Consider the following 22,490-nt stretch of genomic DNA (forward strand, 5'->3'; position numbering starts at 1 on the left):
ATTGGTCCTGACTTCCCAGAATAGGCCTGTCAGGGTCTCAGTGTTTGAAGGACTCTTGTGTGTGTACTGTTTTCAGGAGTAGGTAGGACTGGAGAATATTTGGTAGCAGGTGAAAATTGCTGAATTCTGTTGAGTTCCATTTATAAAAATGTTTATTAAGCTCCTGCTCTATACTAAGCACTAGGCTAGGCACTGAGGATAGAAAGGAAAAAAAAAAGACAAACAAGGAGCTTACATTCTACTGGTTTATAGTATATGTCTATAGATTCTCTATGTCTTTAGGAAGGCAGATTTCAACTCCATAATAAGGAGAAATTTCCTAACAATCAGAGCTGTTTGGAGTGGAATGAACTGATTTGGATGAGATGCTTTGATGTCAGAGAAGGTGCTTGAGTGGAGGCTGGATGACTACGTGTCCAGGACGTTGTACATGGGCTACCTGTTCAGGGGTTAGTTGAAATATGTGACTTCTGGGGTCCCTTTCAGTCATAAGACTCTGTAATTCTATAAAAAACTGTCCAAAGCTCCGACTCCTTCCCATCTCCCATTTCTCCACCGTCCCTAACCAAGGCCCCTTGACACCAGATAAGATTGTATCCGTGTCATCATCTTTCAAACCATCTCCAGCTGATGCTACCCAGGTACAAGATAGGTGTCCCAGGCACCTCCTCCCGTCCAAGACCTCTGGGGATCTAGTGACCCTGGCCCTGGTATGTTCCCCCAGCCCTGATTCCTAACCCCTTACTCTAATTTCTAATCTTTGACCCCAGTTTTCTACCCTGCCTTGCATGTAACTGATTGCCAAGGAGCTGGAGTGAGTCATATTTTCTACTGGGGCCAGAGGATAGGGATGGGAGGAATGAAAGGGCAATGGGTAGAGCCCGGGGGAAGTGGGAGACCATGAAGGTGTGCAAGCCAGGCATGGGGAGGCTCAGCCTTGGACAAAGGCCTCAGAGCATTTTCTGTCAAGTCTGGTTGGGAAAAGAATAGCCATAAAGAGATTTGGGCAGCACTACCCATACCCTCCATGATCAGGAATTGCCAAAGATGGTTCTGAATAAGGGGGATGGATGGGACAGAGAGCTTAATCCCTCAGGCCCCACCAGTTCTAAGGGTAAGAGCTCATTCTGCCCCAGCTCTTTCTCTCTTCACTCTGCACCCTTGGCCTTAGTGACTCCAGACCAGCCAAGCCGATCCAAACCTTTGCTTGACTGTAATTAATCTGGCTTAACCCCAACACTAACCACTCAGTCTGATCTATATGGCCTGAGTCCCTACTATGTTCAGGTGCCTGGCTAGCGGGAGGGCAATTATTGGCTTCAGTTTGGACCCCAACGTGTGCCGTCTCAGGCAGCTGGCCTTGCACACTTCCCTCCCACCCCTGCTTCTGTTCACTTTCAGTGATTTCATCCAACCCAATAAAAGTAATATCAGAGAGATTCTCCTGGCATCCCGTAAAGCTAGAGCCGGGAGAGGCAGGAGGCAGTGAGACCAATTAGGAAGCTATTGATCGCAGTAATCCAAGCATGAAGCAATGGCGATATTACTAGCCAGGGCCGGTGACAAAGGGCATGGAAAGGAAGGGATGGAAATGAGACACATTGGAGGAAGAATCAATAGGACTTAGTGGATGACTGGATAGAGAAGATGAAGAAGCAGGAAGAGTAAAAAAAAAAATGTAGGGAGAGCTCCTGGCCTCTGAAAGATGGCAGGGCCATTGCCAGAAGTGAGAAAGGTAGGGTGAGGAGCTCTTCTACAGAGGGAAGGTGTTGATGCTTTGGACCTGCCAAACTTCTGATAATTATAGAGAAATCTCGTAGGCCAACTGGATAGACAAGAATCTAACTCCACCTCCCACCCTAACCACTGATCACAAACCTCCTCACTCACCTCAGCCCTAACCTGAATTGCAACTCATACTGATGGTGATTTTACCCTCATTCGACCCTTTGTTAAAAAGGGGGAAGTCGAAGAAACCTTTGTTTTGGAGTCAATTATGGCCCAGAAGGAGGGACTTAATGGTAATGTGGAAACCACAGTATCCTCTGGAGGAAGTGGCCACGTTGTGTTACATTTGTGTTGGATAAGGAGGAGAACGTTGTTCCTAGGCTGGTGTTGCCATAGGCTTTTGTAGAGTTCATAGGTGGGATAGGTAGCATCTTAAGGCTTGAGACTCTGAAAAGAAAGCTGGCCAAAAACAAGTATGAGGTTCTTATCAACAAAATTTTAACTATACAAACTTGAATGATTCCAGTGAAGAAGAAAAGTGTGAGGGGGCTGTGACTGCACATCGCCGTGACTGCACAGAGTGGTGTCCAGTGAGTTCAGATTTTAAAAGATCCTGAAGGGACATCTGGGTGGCTCATTGGATAGAGAGCCAGGCCTAGAGCTGGAAGTTGAACCTGGGTTCAAATGTGGCCTCAGACACTTCTTGGGCAAATCACTTAACCCCCATTGCCTAGCCCATACCACTTTTCTGCCTTGGAACCAATACTTAGTATTGATTTCAAGATGGAATATAAGGTTTTTAAAATAGATGAACAGTCTTAAAGTGAATATAGTACTTTATTATATATACACTTTATATATATTATAATATATACACTTTATATTATAGAATAAAGTGAACATGGAGTCAGGAAGGTTCAAAGCCCACCTCAAATGGTCTGATCTTGGTCAAATCACCTAACCGATTTCTGCACCTCTAGAAAGAGGGAGCTGAACTTTAAGATCCTTCTGACTCTAGTCCTATAATCCTATGAGAAAATGGAATCGGGGATACCCAGGACACAAAAGAGAATCATGATCTTGTGAGAATAGTGCCAAGGAAACCTAAAGGCTGGAATAAGTGAAGATTTAGAGGAGGAAAAATGCTACGGATAACTTTGTTTTAGGCAACTTGGGATGAAAGAACAATGAAGATGTAGCCTCAGTAAATGGGACGAAGACACAGGATAGCAAAGAGAAGCCAGAATTACTCCCCTCCTATTTTACTTCTGTTTTCCCTATCAAGGAGAATGATTTTCAGGACCTGAAGGATAGGGGGAAAAGCAGTTCAGAGAGAAATCCAGAGAGTTGAGGAAATGGTGGCGTGGCATCGCTCTGCCCTCGACTAGTTTCAGTTCCTTAGGATGAATGATAATAATAGCTGATATATAAAGCACTTCACATGGTCTCTGATGCTCATGACAGCCATATCTGGTGAGTCTGGCACTGGCGTGTGCTGATAAATCTCTTAACAAGCAGCCTTCTTGGGACGAGGGCTTGGGCAGGGCATGTACCACTGCACACTTTTAAATTTAAGCTGCATTATTAACATTTTCTCCCATCACTTCCCTAAGCCAAGCCCTGGTTTGGTAGTATTTGCCATTTTCTGAAGTGTGAATGTACCCATTGAAAATTTACCTATTATAGGCTCTTGGGCAGTGTGAGCCTACCCCAGTACAACCCTGGAGAGGAAATGATTATCTTCATTTTACCTAAGAGGCAAATGAGAGTTGGAAAGTTTAAATGATTTGCCCAAGGGACAGTGAGATGGCACAGTGGATGGAGCACCAGGCTTGGAGCTGGGGGATCTGGGTTCAAATTTGACCTCAGACACTTCCTAGCTGTGTGACCATGAGCAAGTCACTTAACCCCGTTTGCCTAGCCCTTGCTTTTCTATCTTAGAGTTGTTACTAAGACTAGAAAATAAAGACTTAAAAAGAAAGAAATAATTTGCCCAAGTCCGCATGACTAGTGATAGGTTTTGCGGCGGCCATGATGGCCAGGGTTCTTGCCATTCCACCCATGCTGACTCTTTCTGGAAAGCTAATTGGGTCCTAGAATAGTGGAATGATTGCCAACTTAGTGTCAGTTCAGCGATATTTGAAAGAGCCCAAACCCATGCACCAGAAGACTGGAGAAGGGTAAAAATAGTCTGATATATATATATATATATATATTTTTTTTTTTTTTTTGGAAAGGGGACAAGTTGAGTTCTCCAGACCATGAGCTGGTGACCCAGCAGTCAATTCTTAGAAAAATTTGGAGTCGAATGTCACACTCCCTTAGTTGAATAATTCACCAATATTTAGGCAGGACGGATCTGATATGACTAGCTAGTGCAGATTTGTTAAGAAAAAATCATGTCCAATGAAACTCATTCTCTTCTTTGACTAGTCTTCTGGATGGCTTTGGAGGACACTGTAGATAATAACGTGCCTGGATTTCAGCATTTGACAGTCTCTTCAGATAACTGTGTGGACTGGGTGGAGAAATGTGAGCTTGATTTGTCAGGCAGACATAACTGGCTGAACCCAGAGTTCCGAATGATGGACTGATGTCAACTTGGAAGGGAGAGTCCCTAGGAGCATACCACAGGGCTCTGTCCTCTTCTGTGTTAAGTTTTCATCAGTATCTTAGATGAAGGCTGAGGTAGCCTATTCTTTCACATTTTCAGATGGAAGAGATAATCACCACACTGAGTAACTTAATTGGGATCCAGAAAGGATTGGGTGACGGGCCAAATGCAAGAAAATGAGAATTCATTGGGATAAAGGTAGCCTCTTGCCCTTAGTTAGGGTTCACAAAATCATCTCTCCAAGTACTGTGTTCAACTTACCAACCATGTATTAAATGCCTATTACATACATAGAGCCGTGCCCCAGAGGAATATAGATTCTTCTGGGGGAAAGGGAGGGAATATACCTCAAACGGAGATAAGAAAGAACATGGTGCCCTCCAGTGAGGGATGCCAAGCAAGACGAAGGAGAGCAATTAGGGCAAGCTTCAAAGAAAAGGTGGCATCTCTTCTTTGAGGAGAGACAGAGGTGAGGAAAGAGCACAGAGGCACAAGATGGAATGCCGAATGTTCTGGGAACAGCAAGTATTCCAGTTTGGCTGGAACGCCGAGTACATGAAGAGAATAAAGTGAAAGAAGGTTGGAAGGATAGATGGGAGCTTCACTGTGTGGTCACAAGTGCAGAGGGGGTTTATATTTTATTGGAGGGGGATAGGGACCACTGGCAGGTTTTGAGCGAAGGATGGGCACGAGGGAAGGAAGCTGCATGTCTTAAGTAAGCTCGGGGGATACAAATACAAAAGGGGGGCCGGCCCTGCTCTCAAAGAGCTCACGTTCTCATGAGGGTGGGCGACTGTTACTAAGGAGCGTGGCCAGGGACGTGGATTTTGGTCTGCAGAGTAACAGCGTAGGGAGTGACTAGAGTCGTGTAGATGGGCGAACGCTCTCCAGTAGCAATGGCAGCGCTCATTTCCTTCTGCTTCCAGGACTGGAGGAGGGAGAAAGGGCAGCTGGCATTAAGATAGGGGGGAGCATGGCTGGAGCCCCTGGGATAGGAGAGGCACTCGACAATCAGGATACGGTCAGATCGATGCCTCAGGAAGATTTTTTTGGCAGATGTGTGGAGGGCAGAGACTGGAAGCGGGGACACCCGTCAGGACATTGTTCCAGAAGTCCAGGTGAACTTTGAGGGCTTGAAGTAGGAGGGTGGCCATCGGAGTGCAGAACAAAGAATGAACCGAGTATGATTCCCACGTGGGTGACCGAAGAGATGGCAGCAAAAACAGGGACGTTTAGAGGATGGGAGGGATGCGTGTATAGATAAGTTGAGTCTGAGTTGCAGGCAGGAGATGCCTCGCACACGGCTGGCTAACGGGGAGAAGGCCGATGCTTCGAAGCTGCACAGGGTCCGAGTGTGTCTGCAATGGGACGTCCTAGCCAGTCCAGCAGCTAGAGTGCTTAGGCTGCATTAGGAGAGGAAGAGAGTCCAGGAGGAGAGAGGCAGTAGTCTGGCCCCTGAAATGTGCCCCCGTGCTGGGATGCGGCGCCCAGGCCTGGGGGCTTTGCCTTTGGGGAAGGACGTGAATCAAGCAGAGCACACGGAGGGATGGCCGTGCCATCTGATGATCCATGGGAGGAACGTGTAGCGTTTGCCCTGAAGAAAAGGCCACCTTCAGTATCTGTAGGGCCATCCAAGGGGAAAGGGCCTGGGCTGCTTCTGTTTAGCCCCCGCAGGGCAGATGAGGGGCCTGGGAGAGAAGCCCGAGAGCGAGGGCAGATTTCAGCCAAATATAGGAAGATGGCCTAAAAGTCTGGTGGTTCTGAGAGGGGCCTACCTTGGGCCGGAGATACGCCTGCCTTGGGGCTGGCCTGGGTGACTTCTGGCACACGAAGCTTTCATGATTCTTCCCCGGCTCTTGACCATGCCGGTCCTCGCCTCCGCCCTATTAGCGGCCAGTGGCCTCGTCTCGTGCCCCTTCACATCAGGGCTCTCGACTTCTTAAAGCGGGCCAGATCCCTGATCCTACGGTCAGCCTGAGCCCAGCCTTGCTTCCATCAGGCTCCGGGAGAGCATCTCGCCCCTTGTGGGCTTGGACCAGTCCTGTGCTGGGCCGGACTAGGGCTTCTCTGGGGGTCCCAGGCCCCCCAGATTCTGCAGGCTCCCCTGTCCCAAGCTGCTGCTGTCTAGACAGGAGGCTAAGTGTCCGACCCTCACACCGGGGCCTCTCCGCGCCCAGGGGAGGCTGTGGCCCCTCCTAGGGTGAGGCTCTTGGGGGTCCCCAGCCCTGGTCAGGAGAGTGCTTGGTGCCTGCCATGTCACCCCTCCTAGAATGGGAGCCCCAAGGGGGTTAGGCTTCTCCTCCCCACTCCCCACCCCAGAGGGGGGTGCCCAGGGGAGGCGGGGCGGCGGCAGGTGCCCAGCCAGGCCCCCGCCCGGGATTCTCTCTATAGTTCTGTGTTTCCTTGTTGTGTCTCCTGCGCCACCCCTGCCCCCCACCCCCTCCCCGGAGTCATGCCCTCCAGCCCTCCGCTGGCCGCCGCCTCCTCCATCTCCCTCCCGGCCGCTGCCCCCACCACCAGCGTCTTCTCCTTCTCACCGGTCAACATGATCTCTGCCGTCAAGCAGAAGAGCGCCTTCGCCCCGGTGGTGCGCCCGCCCGGCTCCCCGCCCCCCGCCTGCACCAGCACTAATGGCAGTGCCCTGCAAGGTGAGTCAGCTCCCCACGCCGCGGCCACACTCGGCCCAGGGGACGGGCCTGGCCTTCCACGCGGCCGCTTCTCAGGGGTTCTTTTTTAAGCCTCACCTTCCACCCTGGAGTCCACACTAAGATCGGGTCCTAGACAGAAGAGCAAGAAGGCCGGGCGATGGGGCTTAGTCACTTGTCCAGGCTCATAGGGAAGTGTCTGAGGACAGATTTGAACCCAGGACCTCCCATCTCTAGCCCTGGCTCTCCATCCACTGAGCCACCCCGCTGCCCCATTCTTATGGCTTCTTGCACCTTCTCAGACAGGCTGCTGGGTAGTGGGGGGCGCCAGGGGAAGGGAGCACTCAGGCCAGCCCAGAAAACAGGCCTAGTCCTGGTGAGAGAAGACCCGGGGCTGTAGGCCTGCAGAGCCACCAGGCCCGGGCCCTGCGGGCTTAGCTCCCCAGCACGAAGCCCCAGAGAAGGCAGCCCCGTCCTCGGCGCCCCCCGCCAAAGCGTGCTGGCTGTGAGCGGATAATGTGGCCCCGGCCGGCCCTCCATGCTTTCCAGAGCGCTCTCCCAGAGGTGAGCCCAGTCTGGGCCTCGCAGAAGCTCTGGGGGTAGGGCGGCCCTCATCCCCTGAGAGGCAGCCCGAAGCCAGGGGCTCCAGGCCAGCTCCTGGGGCTCCGGGCCTGCTCCTTGGGGCTCCGGGTCAGCTCCTGGGGCTCCGGGTCAGCTCCTGGGGCTCCGGGTCAGCTCCTGGGGCTCCGGGTCAGCTCCTGGGGCTCCGGGCCTGCTCCTGGGCTCCGGGTCAGCTCCTGGGGCTCCGGGTCAGCTCCTGGGGCTCCGGGTCAGCTCCTGGGGCTCCTGCCCTCCTTGCGTTCCTTCTCGGTTGGACTAAGCACTAGGGGGGAGACCTGCCCAGCAGGGTGGGGGTGAGCGCAGCGCTCTGTCCACCCGAAAGCCCGCCGCCGTGTGAGCCATCACTAGCACAGGGATGGGCTGAGAAGACGAGGGGGGACAGATGGGATCCACATCTGGATTCCACCCCCTCTTGCACCATCTGGTCCTTGTATGGCGGTGGGGAGTGGGGCGCCCGACGGGTGAGAAGGCTCTCCCGGGGGGGCCTCGCTGTTTGGTGTCAGGAGGCAGCCCCCTCGTGCATGTTCCCAAGGGCCTGGCAGGGCCCAGGCGAAGGACCAGACAATCTATTCATGGCATCCGCAGGGGGAGGCAGGGCATGGCGATCCTGAATCATGGCAAGGCCCTACCCGGCGGGGTCCCAGCGGGGCGAAGGCTACCAAGACCTGCACGCTGGCAGGGAGGCCCGAGCTTGAGCTGGGGGGCCATGTAGAAGGGGGAGGGGCATCAGAGCAGGAAGGGCCCCAGAGAGAAAAAAGGGGCGCTGGGGAGGCTTCCTGGCCGCGGCCCCCTTTGCAGGGTCCCACAGGCCACGGCAGAGGCTTGAGGAGCCGCCTGAGCGTTCAGACTTCAGAGAACAGGCCCAGCTGGCACAGAGCTTTTGTGGGGCATGAGGGGGCCGAGGAGAGGAGAGGCTGCTCTGCCTTGCCCGTCCTGGGGGCTCTGTGGGGAAGGGGGAAGGTGCAGCTTCCTTGAGGCACACAGCCCGAAGGAGCGGGGTCTCCCACGCCAGGGAAGACCCGGCGGGGGGCCTGCTCTTGCCGTCCGGACCTTGGCGGCCGCTGGGACAAAGCCCTCCGGAGCTCGTGCCCCCAACAGGGCAGGAGCGGGTCCGGCTGGCGATGCCCTGGTCCTGGCTGGTCTCATTCCCTGGCGGGGCAGGCCGTGAGCTTTGGGGGAGGGAGGCGGGACGGCGCTTAGCTGCTTCTCCCTTTGGCCACTCATCTTGCCCTTCTCAATCTCTCCTTCCTGCCCTTCCTCCCCCTCCTGGATCCCTTCTCTCCATCTCCCGCCTTTCTCCCTGCCCGTCGGGGCTCCATTCCTCTGTCCTCCGCTTGTCCCCCTCCGTCCCCCTCCTTCTGGACACAGACCCAGCTTTTGAGGACTCGGACAAGTTCCATTCCCCCCCTGGGGCCCTCCAGGGACTGGCCTACTCCTAAGCACAGTATGTGTCCTCCAGCCCAGCCTCGGTGCCTCACTCTCTGTCTCCGTCTCTGTTGCTGTCTCTGTCCTCTCCTCTGCCCTTGGAGCCTGCCTCTGTCTCCAAGGGCTTGTTGGTTGTGAGGCCCCCCCGGACCCCAGGACTGGCCGGGTGGGGGCAGGGGTTGTGGTTGCGTCCCACCGTCCCCTGAGGGTCCGGCCCGTCCCCCCTTCCCCCCAGCTGGGACCGAGCCGAACACGAGATGGCCAAGTTGTGGGGAAGGGGGGAGGAGGGAGGAGTTACGGTAGGACCCTCGCTTTCTTGGCCTTTTCTCTCCCTCTCCTAGCCATGTCTGGACTCCTCATCCCCCCCATGTGAGGCCTGCACAGAACCACCTAGCCGTTGGATGCAGAGCCCGGGACAGGCCGGCCAGTGGACTGGGAGGAGCCCGAAGAGGACTTCCCGTGGCCTGGGAGAGACGCCGGGCCCATCCCTCCACAGCCCTTTTCTCTTCTCTCCCTTCCTCTCTCAGGACTGGCCACAGGAGGCTTCTCTCTTGGCAGCCCCATTTTAACTTGTGTGCGTGAGCGTGTGTGTGAGCGCGTGAGGTTCTGGGGGCCGCGGACCCCCTCATCCTTTTCCCATGATACGCTTGGGGTGGGAGGGGAATCCTGGGGATGGGAGGGGGTAAAAGATCCTGCCCTCCAGAATGCTCAGGGAAGAAGCTGGTGTCTCTGGAGCGCTTCCTCCCACCCTGCCTTTGCCTGGCCCTGGCCGCTTCTCCTGGGGAGGGGGTCCGTGTACAGAAAACCCCTGGCTGGCTCTGCCTGCCCAATGCTGGTTGGGAGGGGATTGGGCCCAGAGCCACAGGAGATAGGGGGGAGGTCCTGGGGGAGAAATGACAGGTCAAAGGAAGGCTGGAGTGGGGGGCGGAGGGGTGGGTGAAGGTCCCAGCTCCCCCCCAGGGTGGGCTTTGAGGCAGGAATAGGAGTATTACTGTAGGCCCAATCTGGCTGACTCCATTTTTCCCAGGCCTGTGACCCAGGGAGCAAGCATTCTGTCTGGCCCCTCAAGGCCACCCCATTTCACGCACAACCCTGGCGGCCTGGCCTTCCCCAAGAGGGACAAAGCCACAGTCCCAGATCTTTCCTCCTGAGTTCTGGGAAAGGTCACCAGCAACTCCAGATTTGTCCTTTGGGCCCATGGAGGGACCCCCCCAACACTGACCCTCCTACCTTTGCCCTCTCCTACCACCCCGACACCCACCCTTGAAGCTCCCAGAGTACTCCTCCTTGTAGTGGGCCGGGAGCCTCCGGCCCGGTGGCCTGCTTTCTCCCCTGGGGTGGCTCGCGTTGTCTGTGTCTCCCATTGTCTCTGCTCCTGGTGGCCCTTCCTTCTCCCCAGCCCAGCGGCTCCCTCCTCTCCAGAGGGCCTGTCCTGCCCGCCCCTCTCCCTGGCTAGCAGCCCCATCTGGCTTTGGTCATTTGATGCGGGAAGGGGTTTGGGAGAAATGAAACAATAAATGGAGATACTGATGCCCCTTCTGCCTCCAGTTCATGCCTTACATAGATCAGTCCCAAAGAGAGACAAGCACCTGGATTGGGCCCTGTCATTTCCTGACCCTTCCCCACAGCTCTAATAAAGTGAGGAGGCTTTGGGAAGGGGATGGAAGGGATCCCTCGGGGATGCTGTCTCACTTCCCCCTGGCTCTGGGCTCTTTTATTTGCTTGGTTTTTGTTTTTAAATATCTATGCACCACTGCTGGCTTATAGCACACCAGAGACCCACTTGAACTCCCAGATTTTTCTCTGCTGGGGTTCAAAGTGGCCATTTTCCCCACCTGATGTCCCCTTTGGGGACTTCACTTCTACATAGCATATGGCTGGGGCAACAGATGGAGCCTTGGGAAGAGGAAGGCTGTCTGTCATCCTGAGAGAAGTTCTGAGGCCCAAGCGGAGTCCTCAGCCCTTGGGCAAAGGCCTCCAGGCCCAGGCTGGTATCCCCTGGTTTTCTTTTGCTTCCCAAGAGTCATTTGTGCAAGTGGGCCCAGGATAGGGTTCCAGACTCCCAGCAGCAGCAGAGTAAAGGCAAAGAAAGGTTGTTAAACATTTATCAGTATTCAGCCGGAACAGGGAACCTTGTCTTAGAACTGAACTTCAGTAATGACTAGTATTTTTTAGACGTACTTTTAAGGTTTACGTAGATTATGCCATTGGCTTCTCCTAACAACCTTGGGACATCAGGCCATATTATCCCCACTTAAGCAACAAAACTGAGTAGGGAAAAGTTGAAATGACTCACTCATCAAGGGGTCACATAGCTCCTGAGGCCGAATCATTAGAGGCAGAAGTAGAAGTATCTCAAAAGTGCAGGCTGAGGGCCTGAACACAGTGTTCCCAACCTAACACAAAAACACTGCTGTTAGGGGCTCGGAGGATGGAGAATTGGGCCTAGAGGCAAGAGGTCCCAAGTTCAAATTTGGCCTCAGACACTTCCCAGCTGTGTGACCCTGGGCTAGTCACTTAACCCCCATTGCCTAGCCCTCACTGTTCTTCTGCTTTGGAACCAGGACACAGTATTGCTTCTAAGACAGAAGGGATTCAAAGGACAAACAAAAACTCCACTGGCCCATGGGCAGGTAGCCGCAGTCCTGCTGTTCCTCCCTCAGGCCACCTCTTTTTTCCTGTCTGTCTCTGTGGCTGGGGGGGTGGGGGTGGCACTGCACAGTTGGGAGCATACGGCCCATTATGCAAAGCCAACAGTTTGGGGAAACAAATCCTACAGTTTGGGAGCTGCTAGGGAAGGTGAGAGCCAGCGTAGGTCTGCCATCTGTGCTGCGAGAGACCCAGGGAGAGTCGGAGATACAGAAAGAGGGAGAGGAGTCAGGGACCATCTGAAGCCCCTACTGGCCGGGGCCCCATAATGGCTAGCTGCCTCCAAGCAGGGCCTGCTGGGCAGTGGCTGGCCATGCTGCTGGACAGATACCAAATTGGAGGAAGATGGTTCATGGTGAAGATGGGGCAGAAAGAAGGAAAGTCCTTAGCTAAAGAAGGTGCCCAGGCCCAGGGTCTCAGGCAGCCTGGGGTACCAAGTCTTCTTAGAATCACTAGATCTCTTCCTTCAGCCCCAAAGCCTTCATCTTTGGCTCCTTCCAAGGTGTCCCAATGGCCGAGCTCCCTGCCTCTATTTATTTGTTTATTTTTTACACTTAACTTCTGTGTTTTGGCTCCTTGGTGGAAGAGTGGTAAGGGTGGGCAATAGGGGTCAAGTGACTTGCCCAGGGTCACACAGCTGGGAAGTGTCTGAGGTCAGATTTGAACCTAGGACCTCCCGTCTCTAGGCCTGACTCTCAATCCACTGAGCTACCCAGCTGCCCCTCCCTGCCTATCTTGATCCTTGAGCCTGTTGCTCCCCAGCCCCTCCTGAGTGGTTTGGTCCACAGACACTGTTATCTGCTCAGGGTCTAAGCAAGGCCCAGCCAGCTTTCCGTTGCCCCTCGCACATCTCCACACACTGCAGTTCACACAAATGCATTTTCTTGAGTTTATTTACAAGGGAAAACATTTAGAGATTCAGGAATCATGCACTAGGAAAGGTTCCACACTGGACAGCCATTTCTAGACATCTCCATCAGGGTCTCTCTTTAGTGGTCCAAGTCAGATTAGTCTATCAAAACACACACGTTCAAATTTGGGTTTAGTGCCCCCTGCCCCAGGTCCTAAGGGTCTGGTGAGCTTACGGGTCTCCATTTCCTACACCACCACCACCAATGGACAAACAAGGACACAAGCTGGAGGAACAGCGACAGGCTTTCTCCCCCGCACTCCCTCCCCCAATTGTACCCCATGGTTCTTTCTCCTGACTTGGGACACTTTCTCAGGGTGGCCCCCAGGGCCCAGAGCCAGCTGAATTCAATGTACACCTGCCCATGGTCCCAGAGCCTTGGCCAACAACAGACATGAATGATGGGCAAGGCCCAGGAACTCTAGCTCCAACCCCAGTCTTGGTGTCTGTGGAGGGAGATTCCTATGGACAGGGAAGGCAAGGATCTCTGATCGGCTAAGAGGAGGCCTACTATTTCAGGAGAGATCCTCAGCCCATCAGAGCAGATCTGGCCAGGGCCTGCTGCCTTTTAGCTCTCTTGCCTGAGGTAGGGAAGAGAGTAGGTGACTTCCGGAGCACTCCAAGGCTGAGCGGAAGCCCCAGGTCAGCCCTACGTGGAGAATTTGTTTCTGATTTACATCTGACGACTTAGTCCTGATATATTGTTCCTGAGTCTATTTTCTCAGAAATAAGCCATAGGAAATGCCTACAGTGTGTTGGGAGGATCCAGTGACGAGTGAGGGGGAAAAAAAGGCGGATGTTAGAATCAGGCACCAGGAGATGGCAGCAGCACATGACAATGTGCGAGAACAACAACCAGAAGGTCCATTCTCTGGCACTCTGAGGCTTACATCCATTCTCTGTCTGCCCGCCCAACACTTAGCACACTTCCCGGATCATCCTAAAAGCTTGCTAATTGGTTTACAAAGCACTCTGCTCCAGAGGTGCCAAGTTGGCTGGAGAGGGCAGGTCTTGTTACTCCCATCCTGCCTGAGGCTCAGAGGGGCAAACTGGGAAATGCCAGAATCTTCAATAGTGTAAGGGGTGCCTCCGAGGGCAGGCCCAGGGCCCCGTCCTACATGTTAGTCAAGATGCCCACACTGCACTCGACTCCAGACCCCATGCTCCCACAGCAGGCAGCCCCAGGGAGCAGGAAGCCTTTGGGGTTAGTGGTTGAGGGCCCACAGATCACAGAAGCTTGGCAGGGTAAGGTAAAAGCTCCGACAGAGGCTCACAGCAATGGTCCTCTGGAGGACCCTGAGTGAGGATCCCTGGGAACAGATTTCACTTGGTAAGACTTAGGGCACAAGTCTGGGGCTTCTCAGGTCCAGACTTGGAAACCTGGATGGGGCAGGGAAGATGAATGAGGTGGGCACACTTGGTCCAGTATCTGGAAGAGGAGGGAGGCCAGACACCCATTCTCATCTCTAATGAGCCTCTGGAAAGTCTCAAGAGAGAGACAAAGCTGAGGGGAGAGGGAAGGGAGGTGGAAAAGTTTTATTTTCTTAGGCTCTGTCCAGGCCCCAATCCAATAGTATTTATTGAACATCTCTGTGCTAGGTGCAGGACCAGCCTCCCTAGCCCCAGAATCGGAGAGCAGAACCAGTCCAAGCCTGCACTGAGCAGGAATCCTCCCCTTGACATCTCTGACCCGTAGTCCTCCCACCTCTACTAGAAGCCCCACAGAATGGTGACTCCACTCTCTCCTAAGGTAGCCCATCCCATTTTGGGGTAGTTCTGACTGGATGGGCACCATCCCAGCTGCCCTATAATCCCTTTATGACCTCTTTCAGCAGAATGTCCTCTCCAGTTTCCCATGGTTCCTCAGCTCAGGCCCCTGAAAGTGTCCCCAGGAAACCCATCACCTGTCTGACCCTGATTCTCACCCATCACCACATCCAGCCCCCACAGGAATCCTCCCCGCCTGACAACCCCAGTGCCCGCCGTCACCTGCTCATCAACCCTCCCTCAAGGCTGCAGAGCTGGCCCAAGGCCCTCCATTCCCAGGAGACCCAGCAGAGCAGCACCTCTGGGCTGGCAGATGGGTGGGTGGGAGGTTCAATCTCTGGGTTGATGGGAGGCTCGGTCCCCTGGCTGACAAGTAGAAGGTTCAGTCCTCACCCCCTGGGCTGTCCTCTTCAGTGCTGTTGCCAGCCAGGGCATGGTGGTAGCGAATGACAGGGAGGTTAGCCAGGAATCCACTAAGTGTAGGCTGCAGGCGTGCAGGGCCTGGATGGAAGCCAAGGCTGGAGACGAGTCTCTGGGCAGGACCATGGAGCATATGTGTGTCCAGCACCACAACCCGGCAGCCAGGATGGTCACGGGCAAAAGCCAGCACAGCCTGGCACAGGGCCCTGCCCACCCCATGACCCCGATGCTTTGGGCCCACGGCTAGGGACCTCAGCTCCAATTTCCCATCTCCACTTTCCCCAATCCCTGACACACCCACCGTGCCCACCACACTGCCCTCTGCATCCACAGCCACCCAGAATCGAAAGCCTGTGGCCCCTGAAGCCCCCAGACCCAGGCTCATGTCTTGATGGACATACAGAGCCCACACATGGGCCAGGGCAGGGTAGCCAACAGCCAGGAGCAGCGCCAGTACCAGCAAGGGCAGCAACAGGGACCGGGATGAGGCTGCCAGGAGCGCAAAGCCACAACCTAGTAGCAGCAGGAACCACGGCCGCCACACCATCCGGTTTCCAACGGCCGAGCCCAACTCTGCCGCCACCATTGCCAAGAGTCCTCGGGTGGCAGCCTCGTCCCCTGGAACCATCGGCCGGACCTGCACCCGTACATCCCTATCGCCATCAGCGAGGTCCTTGGCCCTGGCCGGCATTCCTTGGTCCAGTCCTGCAGTGAGAGAGGGACCAGAACAGGGATAGGGCAAACTATCACCAAAGGTCCCCAGGGTTCCCCATACCCAAAATCAGGGCACTGGGTTCTAGTGCCAGCCTCCTAACTCAGAGGGGAGAGATGCTGTCAAATGCCCCTCCTATTTCAAACTGGCAAAAGGAAACTAGGGGGCCTGCTACAAGGCAAACAGTTCTTGGGGCTTGGACGGCTGGATTAAGTCTCTGTTGAGATTGGTAAACTTTTACCTGTTTGTGTTTCTTTGAACAAAATGTCCCCCTTTTTTCTTATTCATGAGAGTGTGAAGGGGAGGCTGAGTCAAGGCCAAGATGAGGATGGAAGCACCCTGAAATCAGGAAGTCCTGCTGAAAGAAGAAGACAGTAATGTCTTACAGGACAGCAGTCAGGGTCTTCCCTTCATGCACACCCTAGTTAGAGAAGACAGTCAGGTGAGAAGAGAATCCAGGAGGGCCCACTCCAGCCTGGCAGCACCTATTTCCCTACCCTTTTGACTTGCTACAACCTCTCATCTAGGGGTCTCCTCTAAAAGGTCTTCCTGATTCCACATCAGTCTCTTGACCAATCCATCTTCCACATAGCTGCCAACTTCATCTTCTGAAAGCATCAGTCGCAGCATATTCCTCCTCTCCAACTCTCCCCTCAGAACTGCCTCTCTCCAGCCTGGCATTTAACCTGCCCCATTTCCTATTCTAGCCTTATTTTGCATGCTCCACTGTCTGGTCATAACGCAGGTCACCAAACATGGCATTTTATCTGCTCCTTACCAGGATCCAGAGAATCCTGTTTCATTTTGGTTTGGATCCCAAGCATCCAGGGCAATTCCTTACACTAATTGCCCCTCAATAAATATTTGCTGAATTGACCTGGGGGTTTACTTCTGAATCAACATTCTCTTTTCCCTCATGAATAATGACAGAAAAGCAGAGACTTTGGATTTTACATAATTATGATGCATGGAAAAAATTATGGAATTGAAGACAGAAGATTTGGGTTAAAATCCAAGCTCAGCCATTTATTATCTAAGTGATCTTGGATAAGTCACCACCTCTCTAGACTTCAGTTTCTTCATTATGTAAAAGGAGAGAGTTGAACTAGAAGAGCTGACATTCTCTCCAACTGAAACTCTAAAAGATCTGATCCTGTCTGCATGAGCCCCAGGAAAGGGAAACTGAGCCCAGAGGGTGGGCATCTCTCCCCCAGTGCCCTTCACATTGTATCCTTTACGAGCTTTACCCACCAATTAGTCCTCATTTTCTAACTCTTCCTATTCTGGCTAGAAAGTATTCAGGTCTCCCTTATCCTAAAAAACCCAAACCAAACTCCTCCAATGACCCTCAAGCTATCCTCAATCAATCAGCATTTCTTTAAAAATCTTGGCCTTTGGTGGCCTTAGAATTGTTACTAAGTATGGTTCTAACAGAAAAGTGGAAAGGGTTAGGCAGCAGGGGTTAAGTGACTTACCCAGGATCATAGCGATAGGAAGTATGAGGCCACATTTGAACCCAGCACCTCCTGTCTCCAGGCTTGGATCTCTGATCCATGAATTGTACCTCAATAAACATTTATTAAGGAACTACTAGGTGCCAGACACTGTGCTAAGCAGTGAGAATAGAAAGAAAAGACATAACCGGTCCCTTCGAGGAGCTCACATTCTAATTTACAAAACATACATAAATCAGATCTCACAAGAGAAGTACAGAGTATATGGAAAGTAACGTCAGGAGAGATGGCCCTCAAAGCTGGGGACACCAGAAAGGGCCTCCTGGAGGAGGTGGTATTTAGGCTAAATCGTGAAGGAAGCCAGAGATTCTCAAAGTCAGAGGTTGGAAAAGGCAACATTCCAGGTATGGGGAGCAGTTGGTGCAAAGCCCCAGAATCAAGAAATATGTGAGGAGGAGCAAGCAGGTCAGTCTATTGAGGGGGGCTGAATGGAAGACTGGAAAGGAAGGAAGGACCCAGCTAGGTGAGGAAGAGTTTGAAATACTTTTTATTGGATTCTGGAGGTAAAGGGGAACCACTCGAGTTTAATGAGGGATGGACAGGAGGCAGAAGTGACACGGTCAGACATGAATTAAGGAATCACTTTGGCAGTTGAGTGGGAAATGTATTGGAGTGGGGACAGACCTGAGGTCCAGAAACCATTTGGAAGATGATGGCAATAGTTTAGGCCAGTGATGTCACACTCAAATAGAAAAAGGGCCAATAATATATATAACAATCCCTGTGAACTGCATACTGACTTAATTGAAAAATGCAATATTATCTTTATTTTATTGGGTTTTATTTATTTTGTTAAATATTTCCCCAATTACATTTGAATCAGGTTTGGGTGGTGCTCATAAGTGTGGTCCACATGTTTGAAAGCTCAGATCTAAGTCAGCAATGAGGGCCTGAACAAGGGTGGTGGCTCTATGTGGGATGAGAAGGGGAGGGAATGCCCACACTATGGGCTCAGCCTCCCTTTCCAGGGACTTATTCAGACAGCTTACAACTAATCTTCCAGAAGGATTGCAGAGAAAGAACTGTCAAGATTTGGCGAGGGACTGGTGGCTCTGCAGGGTAAAGGAGACAGAAGAGCAGAGGATAATACCAAGGTTACAAATGTGGGTGACCACAAGGATGGTGATCCCCTGGGTGGTAACAGAAAAACTCAGAAGGGGGATGGTTATGGGGAGGGATATAAAAGGAGACATAATTTCTATTTGGGGCTTGTTGAGTTTGTCTACGGGACCAGCCAGTTTGAAATGCCTATCAGGCAGGTAGTATTGCCGGGATGAGGCTCAGGAGAATTTGGGGCTGGATATATGGCTTTGGGATTCATCTACACAGATACTGGAACTCATGGTATCAGTGAGATCACCAATGGAAGAAGCTGAGAGGGAAGAGATGAGTGCTCTTAAAAAGGACACACAGTTTGTGAGTGTCAAAGAGATGAAGAAAAGAGCAAAAGAGTCTAACAAGCAGTCAGAGAGGAACCAAGAGAGCAGTCATAAAAACCAGGAAAAACAGGTAACTAGGAGGAGAGCACGGCCAAAGGTCAGATGCTATATATATAATACAGTTCCTGTCTTTCACTGAGAAAATCCCATAAAGTCACCCATACCCACACTTTCTTCACTGTCATTGCCTACTTTTACTCTCTTGACTCCCTGCTAGCTTCCAACCCTACTCTAATTAGGCTCGCCAGCGACCTCCTAACCTACACATATAATGGCCTTGCACTTGTCCTCATTCTTTTAGCCCTCTCTGCAGAATTTCACATTTTAGACTGGCTACCTACTCCTCCCAGATTGTCTTTTCCTTTGGCTTCTGGGGAACTGTTCTCTTCTGGTTTGCCTACCCTCTGTAATCCATCTTTACCTGGCTCCTTGACAGAATCCTTAAAACCCGAGTACCTCCCAAGGCTCAGCTCCCTTCTCTTGTTCCTGGAGCATGAAACAATCTTAGAGATCACCTGATTTAATCCTTTCATTTTACAAATTAAGAAACTGGGGCTCAGAGCCGTCAAATGACCTGCTGCTCAGCCACAGGGTAAGTAGTGGTCTGGAACTCAATCTAGTTTCTACACTTAATTCAGTGTTCTCTACTACAAAATGCTGCCTCTGCTCTCTAGCCTCTCCTTTGAAGATCTCAATTACCAATCTCCACAGCTTCAATGAAAACTGATATTCCTGTTACTCTAAAATCTATGTATCCGTTTCTACTTTCTCCTCTGAAATGAATCTCCTAATCTGTGCTAGAATGCTCCACCTGGGAAATCCTGTTGGCATCCTTGGGTTTATGACAAATTCAATTCACCTAAAACTGAATTCATCTTCTCCCCTAAACCCCACCCACCCCCTGTCAAATTTCTTATAGTATGACTACATGACTTTAGAACAGGATGAATGATTGGACCTCAGGGGCTATCCTTAATAATTCAATGTCAACTTAGGAGGTCTTCAGTGGAGTAACCAAACTTTCTCAAATGTAGATGACCCCTTGGGTAAGTCATAATGGGAATTTTTGATTAGTTGACCCCTCATTTTCCTTCCAACTAAAACTGAACTCATCTTCCTGTCCTGTCCACCCTTCTTCCCAAGTTTCCTGTAATTCTATTTGATAGCACTATCAGACTCCCGCTCCCATGCTCAAAACAGCAGGCGCCTTTGCCTCTTTCCTTTTTCATCTCCTATAGCCAATCAATTGATATAACTTTTCACATCTTCCCCATAGGGAAGGAATTTTTAAACGTGATGGGATCTTATGAACTTGGCTGTGGGGGTGGGATATCTTTATTTTGACTAACCTCTGAGTTCAGCATTTCTTTCCATTACTGAAAAACCATCTTTCTGAGGATTCCATTAATAATAATAAATAAATAAATAAATAAAAGATTTCACCAAAGAGGCCAAAAAAGTACCAAAAAAAGTACCGAAGAACTCCTGGTTTAACGTTTCTCTCCCTAGCTCAGTCCCTCTTCATTGCTTGCTCCAATTAATATTCTCCCCAACCCGGTTCACATCCGTTCTGGGATTCAAAAAAACCTCAGGAAAAAAACCACAGGGTTTTCCACCTGGCATTTAAGACCTCCCAAGTGTCCACCAGGGGCCGGCATTCAAGTCTCGCTCTCCCCCTAGCAACCCCAACGAGACTACAGGAAGGTACTTGGCTTGTTCCCCCCCTCTCCTGGGCCTCTCCACAAAGGACCCCGTGCCCCGCCTCCTCCTCGGATTCCCCGTATGGGGACGGGAGCTATCCAGGGAGCTACAGCAGGTTCTGGAGCAGGCTCTCTCTACCCAGTCCATCCGCATGCATACGTGGAGTTGTGGTAGGTTGAGGCCTGGGGTCCTAGGACCGCGAGCCTAGAAATCCGCGGAGGGGTGAGAGGAGGGCAGAACCCCTTTCTCCGCCCCTTGTCTGCCTCCCTTCTCCACCCGTAGACCCTCCACTCTAGGACCAGAGCGGGGAGCCAAAGCTGCGGGATCGAAAGACTGAGACGTGACTAAGGTGCTCACCTGGCTCCTGCGGCTACTGCTTCCGGGACCTCTTGGGCGGGGTCCACGTGATCCGCCGCCGGCGCCCCCTGAGGCCGATGATTGGATGGCCCCGAGCGAGGCCCGCCCCCTCTACGGCCAACGGAGAGAGCAATAGAAAGGGGTGGGGCAGGACTCTGGATACGCCCTTGGACTGTTTCTCTTTGGATTCGGCATCACTGAGTGTGCTCAAAGCATCTGTTCTCGTATCCCGGTCCTGGCGGCTCCCTAAACGTCCAGGCTGGGTCACCCACACTCCTAGATGGACGCTTCACACAGGCCACAGCGTTCATATGCAGCGAGAGCTAGCCAATTGTCGTTTGCCCAAGGTCACACAACTAAGAAGTGTCTGAGGTCAGATTTGAACCCAGGTCCTCCCAACTCCAGGTCTGCCACTCTGTCCACTGTGCCACTTAGCTATGCCTATCCAGCTAACTCTTTTAAAACTTTGCTAGGGAAATGTACTACTTCCTGAAGAAACCTGCTTCACTTTCCATAGTTTTATTGTGTTTTTTTTTTTTCTCACATCAAACCTAAATCTGACTCTTTTTAATATCCACCCACTGGCCTCTGGGACCAAGCAGAATAAAAATAACATTTCTTCTACAAGATTGCCCTTCAAATACTTACCAGAAATATCTTCTCTCCTTCAATTTAACATTCCTTATTCCTTCAGATGCTTGTTCATATGACACAAGATTAAAAATTCAGAGCTGGAAAGGATCTTGGAGACTACCTAGATCAACCCCCTTTCATTTTATGGAGTAGGAAACTGAGGTCCAAAGAGGTTAGATGATTTGGCAGTTGTCACAGAGAGAATTTGGACCAAGGTCCTCTGATTCCAAATCTAAGACTCTACTATAAGTACATCATCTTGGTTGCCCTAATCTGGATAATCTCCAGTTTATCATATCCTTCTCAAAAATGCCCTAGAACTGATTACCAGATTATAGACCATGGTGGAATGCAGGAGAACTATCTCTTCCTTAATCTTGAACCCTATATCCCTCTTTATGCAGACTAAGATTGAGCAAGGTTTTTTCTACTATCATATTCTATCCTGTTGACTCATAAGGAGCTTGTAACTCACTAAAACCCCAAAATATTTTTCAAATGAGTGATTATCTAATCATATTCCCCCATCTGGTACTTGTCAAGGTCATTTTTTAATCCTCCAAATAAGACTTTGCATTTATCCCTATTAAAAGTTCATCTTACCCAGCTGTGTGACCCTGGGCAAGTCACTTGACCCCCATTGCCCACCCTTACCAATCTTCCACCTATGAGACAATACACCGAAGTACAAGGGTTTAAAAAAAAAGTTCATCTTAGATTCAACCCAATGTTATATGTTATAATTAAAGACACTACTCCTATTAGATGTAGATGTAGATGGAGTACAGAGAGAGGATAGGATGACAGCTCTCTCCTTTATAACAGTTGCCCAGGCAGGATCCTTTAGGTCAATGGATGATATCCCTTCAGAACCCACCTGGGGTTAATTGATATTATTTAGTGGGCTCTTTAGCTGGGTAACGTTGGAATCTGACTGCGTCTCTCCCTTCCCAAAGAAGCTTTGAATAACCACTTCAGGAAGGTACTTTAAACTTTGGTTGTATTTAACAAAGGAGGATAATGGGTTTGGATGGAGGTATTGGGAGACCCTAATTTAAAATGATACTGATGAATTTTTAAACTGTAGGCAAGTGAATGAATTAAGATGATTAGCTTCTCTCAGGTACAGCCTGGCCAGAGCCACACCAGAACAGATGAAAAGCCTAACCAGTTTGAGATATCCACTCCTTTCCACCCTCTTCTTCTTCTCCTGCCCACTTCCCGGATCCCTCCCGGGCCCTGGGAGACCTAGATATCTAAGATGATTGACTTTCTAATATCTAGGGGCAGAAGAATCAAGAGATGATGGTTTGGGTACAGTTGTTGATGGTACAGGAACAAACAGGAGGAGCTTG

At 51.5% G+C, this 22,490-nt stretch overlaps 2 protein-coding genes across 13 annotated transcripts in view; one reads left to right on the top strand and one right to left on the bottom strand.

Annotated features, from left to right (window-relative positions):
* The window catches only part of EBF4 (EBF family member 4), a 100,387-nt gene extending 90,682 nt beyond the window's left edge, over positions 1-9,705 (top strand). For 7 of the 12 annotated variants that reach the window (XM_044681496.1, XM_044681497.1, XM_044681503.1 and 4 more), the window contains 2 exons: positions 6,793-6,990; positions 9,375-9,705. In XM_044681496.1, the coding sequence (XP_044537431.1) occupies positions 6,793-6,990; positions 9,375-9,406 (230 nt within the window). In that variant the 3' untranslated portion in view covers positions 9,407-9,705. Of the gene's footprint in view, positions 1-6,792; positions 6,991-8,976; positions 9,048-9,374 lie in introns of those variants that run through there. The other 5 variants (XM_044681492.1, XM_044681502.1, XM_044681493.1 and 2 more) reach the window with 1 other exon arrangement.
* Positions 9,706-12,557: 2,852 nt separating this feature from the next.
* LOC123251307 (putative N-acetyltransferase 8B) lies at positions 12,558-15,818 on the bottom strand. The gene is made up of 2 exons (XM_044680542.1): positions 15,733-15,818; positions 12,558-15,484 (listed from the first exon to the last, which is right to left on the bottom strand). The coding sequence occupies exon 2, from the start codon at positions 15,468-15,470 to the stop codon at positions 14,742-14,744; it is 729 nt and encodes a 242-aa protein (XP_044536477.1). The 5' UTR covers positions 15,471-15,484; positions 15,733-15,818; the 3' UTR covers positions 12,558-14,741.
* Positions 15,819-22,490: the final 6,672 nt, after the last annotated feature.

The sequence above is a fragment of the Gracilinanus agilis genome, chromosome 6, assembly GCF_016433145.1.
Source record: "Gracilinanus agilis isolate LMUSP501 chromosome 6, AgileGrace, whole genome shotgun sequence".
Lineage (NCBI taxonomy): Eukaryota > Metazoa > Chordata > Mammalia > Didelphimorphia > Didelphidae > Gracilinanus > Gracilinanus agilis.